The following is a 9463-nucleotide window of genomic DNA, read 5'->3' on the forward strand; positions in this document are numbered from 1 at the left end:
CCCTCAAGTCAAACAGAAGAAAATACACATGTATGAGCAGTGTGGCAAACACCAGTGGTGAACCGTAACCCGCTGTTGTGTAAAACAGCAAATAACTACAGTCACTCACACGGCCCAGTGTGAGTGCGGCCTGTGGGGGAGATATCTTTTCTTTGTCACACGTAGCAAACGCCAATATTTGATGAATAAATAATGGGATGTATATAATAAATATAAAATATAAAGTATAAAACTCACACGGCCTCGTGTGAGTCAACACACATAGGAGTATCTTTAGTAGGAAAATGATAATGGTCAATATAAAAAGATATGATACTCACACGGCCTTGTGTGAGAAAACACATATAAAGGTATCTCTGGTGGCTGGAGTGTTAATATCCCAACTTGAGGGGGAGGTTAAACGCTACTCCCTTCCGGTACTAAGACAAGTGGAGATATCCAATATACGCTGATAAACTTTTATTTAACTTAAAACTATTAAAATAGAACACAAGAGTACTTTAAAATCACAAAAAACAGAAAAAATAACAGAAAAAATAATACAGCCAGTCTTTGGGGAGATGTAGCTCAGGTATCGGTGCACGCAGCTAGCTGACTCCGCGTCCGGATATTCTGCTGCGTTGCTCAGTCACCTGCTCCTTGACGGTGGCTGAAAATGTCCAAAACACTGACAAGAAAAGAGCAACGGGTTTCACCACTTTGCGGGCTTCCTCAGGCTCCGTAGCGAGCCCGTGTGAGTTTTATACTTGATATTTTATATTTATTATATACATCCCATTATTTATTCATCAAATATTGGCTATTTGTATTGGATACGTTTGCTACGTGTGACAAAGAAAAGATATCTCCCCCACAGGCCGCACTCACACTGGGCCGTGTGAGTGACTGTAGTTATTTGCTGTTTTACACAACAGCGGGTTACGGTTCACCACTGGTATTTGCCACACTGCTCATACATGTGTATTTTCTTCTGTTTGACTTGAGGGTGACACTTGAAGGAAGAGTTGCCGGCGAATAGAAGAACTCCACTGGACCTAAAATAAAAGGGACGAAAAAGGAGACACATCCACAGAAGAAAAAGAAAAAGAGGAAGAAAAGAAAGAAGAACGCAAAGATACCTTGATGTGACAGCATTTACACAAGGCCGTGTAAGTGTGTTTGCATTTTTATTACTCCCACTCTTATAGTTGTATTAGAGGTTTTATATATATAACTATATCACACTATACCATCCCTCTACCTGTGCTCCCCCTTCTTTTCCCTGTTCCCTCTCACCATGAGCTAGCCAACTTTTTTTGCCGTGGCTGATTCGGCATAAAAACGCCATTCTAGAGTGGCGAATAGCGCCGCTAAGCTACTCGCCACTACTAGAATACAGAGTGGCGGAAAATGTGTCTATTTTAGGCGGAAAGTGCCTTCTCGCCTCGCCAATGGCGGAAAAAAAAAAACGCCTACAAAACTGGCGGCTTTTTTGATTCTCACCACTTTCTCATCCCTTACTGAATAGGGGTAGGCATTTTTGGCGGGAAACGGGCGAGAAGTGCCTTTCCGCCGCTTACTGCATGAGGCCCATACTCTGCATCAGGGTTTAGTGAATCTCAAAAAGATAAACAGATGACAATGGACAAGAAGAGGAAGGTGTTTAGATTCTTTAAGTCAGAAGGGACGGAGACATCGTATCAGAATTATAAGGAATGTAACAAAAATTGGAAAAAGGGCAATCAAATTAGCAAAAATGTATAATGAAAAAAGGATTGCAATAGAAAGTAAGGTCAACCCTAAAAAGTTCTCTAAGTACCTTAATAACAAAAAAACGAGAAAAGAAAATATAGGACCCTTTCAGTGTGAGATGGGTTGGCAGATTATTGGAAATAAGGAAAAAGCAGAGGTATTAAACAAATTCTTTGCCTCTGTGTTTACCAGGGAAGAATCAAGTTCAATAGTAGTGCCGCAGAAGGAAGCCACAACCTCCATATTAATGAACAATTGGTTAACTGAGGAAGAAGTTCAGAAGCGACTTGAAAAAATTAAAGTATATAAGGCACCTGGCCCCGATGGCATACAGTACATCCAAGAGTTCTCAAGGAGTTAAGCTCAGTAATAGCCATACACTACCGACACACTTTATTCGAGTGTGGCCGGTACCGCAAGCCGGGAGATTTCCCGGCTTGCTAGTGGCCGCCCCTCGGCGTGCCGCGCGTCATAGACGCGCGGTCACGCGTCATCGGGAGCGTGCGCCCCCTGCACGCGTGTCCAGGGGCTCCCCGAGGGAGCCCTGGTGTCCCGCGATCGCGGGACAGCGGCAGGGGGTTCCGGGGGACCCGGCGGACCCGGCAGCGGTAGGGAGAGCGCCCCGATCGGAGGGCGCTCTTCCGCTGCTTCGGCGCGCGCCCGTCACACTCGGGCGCGCGCCAGGCTACTGCTGCGGCACAGAACGGGCAAATGCTCGAATAAACTGTGCCGCAGCAGTACAATGATATTTAATATTCAAGGACTCCATTTCCACAGGCTCAGTATGACAAGATTGGCATAAAGCAGATGTGGTGCCTATATTTAAAAAGGGAGCTAGATCACAACCGGGAAATTACAGATCTGTAAGCCTGACTTCAATAGTGGGGAAACTACTTGAAGGTTTAATACGGGATAATATTCAGGAATATCTAATGGAAAACAAAATTATTAGTAATAGTCACCATGGATTTATGAAGAATAGATCATGCCAAACTAACCTTATTTGTTTCTTTGAGGAGGTAAGTAGAAATTTAGACCAGAGTAATGCAGTTGATGTGGTCTACTTAGATTTTGCAAAGGCTTTTGATACGGTTTCACACAAGATCTTGGTGTACAAAATAAAGAAAATTGGACTCAGTAATAATATATGCACCTGGATTGAAAACTGGTTAAAGGACAGACAACAGAGGGTTGTCATAAATGGAACTTTTCAGGTTGGGCTAAAGTCGTGAGTGGAGTACCTCAGGGATCGGTACTGGGACCCCTGCTTTTTAACTTGTTTATTAATGACCTTGAGGTTGGGATCGAGAGCAAAGTCTCCATCTTTGCTGATGATACTAAATTGTGTAAGGTAATAGAATCAGAGCAGGATGTCATTTCTCTTCAGAAGGGCTTGGAGAGAATGGAAAAGGGGGCAGGTAAATGGCAGATGAGGTTTAATACAGATAAATGTAAGGTTATGCATTTGGGATGCAAGAATAAAAAGGCAACTTAAAAATTAAATGGAGATATATTGGGGGAATCCTTGATGGAGAAGGATTTAGGAGTGCTTGTAAACAGCAGGCTTAGCAATAGTGCCCAAAGTCATGCAGTAGCTGCAAAGTCAAACAAGATCTTATCTTGCATCAAACGGGCAATGGAGGGAAGGGAAGTAAACATAATTATGCCCCTTTACAAAGTATTATTAAGACCACACCTTGAATATGGAGTACAATTTTGGGCACCAATCCTACGAAAAGACATTATGGAACTAGAGAGAGTACAGAGAAGAGCCACCAAATTAATAAAGGGGATGGACAATCTAACTTATGAGGAGAGGCTAGCTAAATTAGATTTATTTACATTAGAAAAGAGGCGTCTAAGAGGGGATATGATAACTATATACAAATATATTCGGGGACAGTACAAGGAGCTTTCAAAATAACTATTCATCCCACGGGCAGTACAAAGGACTCGGGCCATCCCTTAAGGTTGGAGGAAAGGAGATTTCACCAGCAACAAAGGAAAGGGTTCTTTACAGTAAAGGCAGTTAAAATGTGGAATTCATTACCCATGGAGACTGTGATGGCAGATACAATAGATTTGTTCAAAAAAACGTTGGACATCTTTTTAGATGGGAAAGGTATTCAGGGATATACCAAAAAAGTATAATGGGAAGGATGTTGATCCAGGGATAAATCCGATTGTCAATTCTTGGAGTCAGGAAGGAATTTATTTTTCCCCTTATGAGATATCATTGGATGATATGACTCTGGGGTTTTTGTTTGCCTTCCTCTGGATCAATAAGTAAGTATAGATATAGGATAAAGTATCTGTTGTCTAAATTTAGCATAGGTTGAACTTGATGGACCTATGTCTTTTTCAACCTCATCTACTATGTAACTATGTAACTCCGCGCTGGTGCTGTCCTAAAAGTAGTGTTGGACTGATGGGGTTAAAACTCTTCCAGCCGTCTGCCGGAGGAACTCCACACCCCCTAAAAGAAAATGAGTTCCTTTACAGGAAGCTCACAAAACAAAGAAAGAAAAGGCAGAAAGTGCACTGAGCAAACTCAAATAGTCTTTATTTATAGCAACCCCAAACTCAGAGGTTGCACACATAAACACATAGGGGGTCATGCACTAAGCTACGATAAGTCACTTTTAGAGTGCAAAGTGCTCTTAGAACGTGATTTTGAGCTCAACCCGATGCACTAAGCAACGCAAACAGGCACGTTGCGCTCTAAAAATGACTTTTTTCCGGATTTTTTTCTAAGTCCAACTTTGCTTGTTCGTAACCCTGTTTGCGTTAAATTCTGCCCTTAAGCGGGATGCCCTAAGCAACGCAACCTTAGCGTACGCGAAAGTTGCGTTGATCCGAACACGTCAGGTCAGAGTAGACGCAAAAAAAGCTGGACTTCGAAAAAATTATTGCTTGTCATTTTTGCATGCGCAAAACCCATACAACAGGCCGGCGGGTGTCCCTGGCTGACCACGCGGGGGTCCCCGAGGGAGCCCGGGGGTCACGCGGGTGTCCCCAGCTGACCCCGCGGGGGTCCGGGGGTGGGGGTCCCCAGCTCACCAAGCGGGGGTCCCCGCGGGAGTCTGGGGGTCCACGCGGGAGTCCTGGGGTACCCGCGGGCCTGTGGTACCAATGTTGCACCTCCAAAAATAATAAAAAATATTTATAACTAAATACACCCCCCCTAACACAGTAATGGGCAAAATTACAATTATCCACATATGGATAATAATGCATTTACCCATTTTAAATACATATAAATGACAATAAATACAGTAAAAACATATTACACTTACCTTTTACAGGCACCCACGATGAAGGCCGTCTTCATCCTCATCTTCATCCTGCCCATGCCCCCTCCGATGCTGCAAAACATACACAAGAATAAAAACATCCAATGTAATGTCCCCTAACCCCTTAATCACCATAGCGGTTATTAACCGCTACAGGCATTAAGGGGTTAACCCACCCTCACCCACCACTGGGGAGGCCTACATACCCTCCCCCACTAACCCCCCACCCCGTGAGGCCTAACCACCCTCACCCACTACCCAGCTGGGAGGCCTACCCACATACCCTTGGGGCCAATACCCAATCCCCCCACCCCCAGTACCCACAATAAAAACAATACACAGTCCCACAATAAACATCATTCTATTTATTAAATACATAACCCATCCCCTGTGCCCCCCCATAAATACATGATTTATTCTTTAACATACAGGGTTCATACCCCAGGCCCACGTGAGTCCCCGGTGGGCCTGACGGGTCACCTCACAGACCTACAGGTTACCAGCAACTTGTTTCATAAAGGTTCTGAAGGCCTGTTGGTGGGTCCCGCCAGGCGTCATGGCCCACAAGGTGGTCTCCACGGGTCACCGTGGGCCACAATTGGGTCCCCACGGTAGGCCCGCGGATGTCTGGGGGCCCCAGATCAGACCCACAGGTGTCTGAGGGTCCTCGGATGGTTCCCACGGAGGTCTGGGGACCCACGGGTGGGCACTACGGGTCCGCGGTGCCCCCACAGATGGAGAAGTGGTATTTGTAGTACAGCATGTTTTTGATAACCCTTCTACATTTATTTGTATATTGGTTCATCATGTGTGTATATATATCTCTCTCTTTCTCTCTCTCTCTGTATATATATATATATATGTGTATATATATAGTTGCATGATGAAGCCACTGTACAAATCAATGGGTGAAGGGTTGATATCTGAATGTAATTGCAATGTATTGGCTATGTATTGGCTATGTATTTTGTGGGCAACGAAAGACAAGGATGTTGCTGGCGACGGGGGCTTCTTATTGATGAGGTCAGTAGTACTTTATTTATTTTAATATGCTAGTTAATGTGTTTAATAATGGGCAAATAATCTATTATCCCTATCTGGATAATAGTTATTTTGCACATTATTGTACTGTAGGTGTTGGGGGGGGATGTATGTATTGAATGTGTAGGTCAGGTTTATTTATTTTACATTCAGGGTTTGTTCCTTGGTTCTGCGTGAGACCTCTGGAGACTACCTGCGGTATCCTCCCCAATTGTGGCCCATGGTGCCTCGTGAAGACCACCTGGTGGGCCATGGCGCCTGGCGGGACCCACCAACAGGCCTCAAGAATGATGTTTATTGTGGGGCTGTGTATTGTTTTTATTGTGGGTACTGGGGGTGGGGGGATTGGGTACCTCATAAAGGGACCTGTATCTCGGGAAGCAGGGGGTCCCCGGACCTGAAACCAATGCGGTTCAGCTCCAGAGACCCCCTGCATATGTACACTATGAGTAAAAGTTGTTTTGATATGTTTTTATTTTGCCGATGTTTGCGGCAGAGAGAGCGGCGGGTCTCTCTCTGCTGCAAACACATATCGGCAGAAACGGCCTATCGCCAGGCTATTGGGAGCCAGGCTCTTTTATCAAGGGCTCATCTGCGTTTTGCTTTCGCAGAGATTCGGCAGGGATCGGCATGGATTCGGCCCGTACTGAATACTGCGAAGGCAAATCGCCAAAATCATGCCTATCGTGAACACTTGGCGAATGAATTTTTTCGGCGCTTAGTGCATGAGGCCCTGAATCGTTCCAAAAAAATTGCTCATAAAAAAAATCACAGAGGCAGCGGTGATAAACCACTTATCGCCGCTTTTCGGCATGTTCATATACTCGCGCAATTCTATTAGCAGTGATTAGGCTATGAATGCCTATCACCGCTCTAGAATGGTGATTTTATCACAAAATCCTCACGCCAGCAAAAGTTGGCATAAACCTGCAGAGAAACGGCGAGATGGGACTTAGAAAAAAAATGCATTTTTCCTGCATAGGATTGATGCCAGGAATCTCTGGAGCTGATATCCATTAATATTAGCACCAGAGACCCATGGCATGAATCCTATGCAATAAAAATGCATTTACAGTAAACTTCATTACCATAGCGGATAGCCTCAGGGACCCCCTACTTCCCGAGATACAGGCTCCGTTATGGGGTGCTGGTATCTCCTGTGCATTTAAATGTCCGCGTCACGTGACCATGACAATAAAATGCATAGGAGATACCGGCACCCCATAAAGGGGCCTGTATCTCGGGAAGTAGGGGTCCCTTAGGCTAAAACCAATGCGGTTCAGCTCAGGAGAACCTCTGCTCATTTAAACTATTAACAAAATAAAAATGTATACACATAAATTTCAGGCGAGATTTGCCCAGGGAGAGACAGCTCTCTCAGAGCAGCTCTCTCTGCAGCAGATACAATTCGCTAGGTAAGGCCTTTTCAGAGGGTCGTTCATCAGATCACCGGCTAATCGCCCGTTTTGTGAATTTTGCTATGACAGGTAATGAAGGCTTTCTGAATATCGTGATAGCAACGCTCATAAAAACGGTGATTTAAATGGCCCGGTGATTTTTTAAATGAACCTTTAGTGCATAGGCCCCTATGTGTTTATGTGTGCAAACTCTGAGTTTGGGGTTGCTTTAAATAAAGACTATTTGAGTTTGCTCAACGCGCTTTCTGCCTTTTCTTTCTTTAGTGAATCTCCCCCGATGTATCCAGTCTACTCATTGTGAAGTGCCGCAGAAGTGTTGCCAAAAATACAGTGACACCAAATTTATCAAAGAAAAAATTACAGTGAAGCAATTGAGTTTTGTTTCTTTTTGGCTTTTTAGAATTTTGCTAGAGAATCTGATACATCACCCCTCTGGAGTTAGAAAGACATGCAATCAAAATACCTCTCTAAACATCTACTGAATGCCAAAATGACCTTAGTATATAGATAAGTGGTATTGGTGTGGTCGCACAAGTAGTTATGTTTTTCACTGAGGTGGTCAGTCATTTCATTGTGGTAGCTTTACTGTGACTGGTTACAGTATTAACTTTAGTTGGTTATTGCACATAGTATAGTGATATATGTCTAGGCCTCTTCATACAGTATGTGTCTCCCAATTGTTCTTGATAAATGACCTGCTATATTTCTGGATAACAACAATAATTCTCACTCTACAAAAAAGTAGTCAAACTTCAACATTCATTTCGAGAAATTGTTAGTTGTACAATGTGAGATTAGATGTATTAATACAGAGCGCGTAGATATAACAGATGTTATGCAAACTCCTTCGCTTGGCAATCTTAATTTAATGAAATGCGGCACTCTACTGAAGAAAGGGTGAAACATTTTATGATCTACAACAAACGTGCATTTCACTTACCCTCACATGACTCCGAAATATGGACAATATCTCCAATCTGAAGTGAAATTTGTAGTAATCCACTGCTTTTAAAATTACATATTGCTGGAAAAAAAGAAAGTAAATACATGTAAAAAGTAATATAACTTTAAGAGGGCATGACATCACATAGATATAATGTTTTCCAAAAGGTACTGCAAGTAGATTCAAATGTTCTTAGAAGGGTGTCTCTTGGTCAGCACTGCCATCCTATGGCGACTTCAAGAATTATTAAAACATGATTAAATTGCTTTCACATTTAAAAGAGAAACAAAATCATGATAAACCTAATCAAACTGGTAGTGATTTTAAATAATATGTTAATATGTGTAAAAGGTGATTAGAAAATATCCTTAAACATCTTTTATATACTTAAATCCAGGAAATCTAATAATATTTGTAATTATACTGAAGATCCTTTTTGGGAATACTCCATGTTTTATTAGACCAATTTGTTTGTTGTGTGAACAGAAAAGCTTAAAATTAGTATAACTGGGTATAACACCCACAAACCCCCCTATTCGATATTCAGTAGTAAGAAGCAGGGTAATATATAATTAACAACTGAATCAGTTAATGTATTGTTAACTGAGAATTATCCCATGCTTTACTGTATTGGATAGGGACCTCAGTATCTACTATATATTCCTACAATAATTGTGCTTAATAATATTCTTGTTTTATGCCTATGGCAGGTTATTTTGTTACAGTATTCTAGTGGAGAAATGTAACTAATTCACTCAAGCAATGATGTAATATCATCATCGTTTTCTATTGGTCGCTTCAGTGAGGCTGACGCTGGCAACCATGTAGGGTGACAAGGTGTCCCGGTTTAGCCGGGACAGTCCCGTTTTTTTAATGGCTGTCCCGGTTTTTTAATCTTTGTCCCGGTTTTTTAATCTTTGTCCCGGCTGCCCTGCATTCTGTAAAATTTCCTGTTTTTTTGTGGCTGTCCCGCTTTTGACCATCAGAGCAGGGGGGCAGCAGAGAGCAGACAATGCATGGAGGAGAGCAGGGGCCGG

The 9463-nt window shown here is 42.9% G+C and overlaps 1 protein-coding gene across 1 annotated transcript in view; it reads right to left on the reverse strand.

Annotated features, from left to right (window-relative positions):
* DOCK2 (dedicator of cytokinesis 2) overlaps positions 1-9463 on the reverse strand; it is a 1423644-nt gene that overhangs the window by 1354568 nt on the left and 59613 nt on the right. Inside the window, exon 2 of the mRNA XM_075599153.1 lies at positions 8424-8507. Within this exon, the coding sequence (XP_075455268.1) occupies positions 8424-8507 (84 nt within the window). The remainder of the gene's footprint in view (positions 1-8423; positions 8508-9463) is intronic.

Source organism: Ascaphus truei, chromosome 5 (genome assembly GCF_040206685.1).
Source record: "Ascaphus truei isolate aAscTru1 chromosome 5, aAscTru1.hap1, whole genome shotgun sequence".
Classification (NCBI taxonomy): Eukaryota; Metazoa; Chordata; class Amphibia; order Anura; family Ascaphidae; genus Ascaphus; species Ascaphus truei.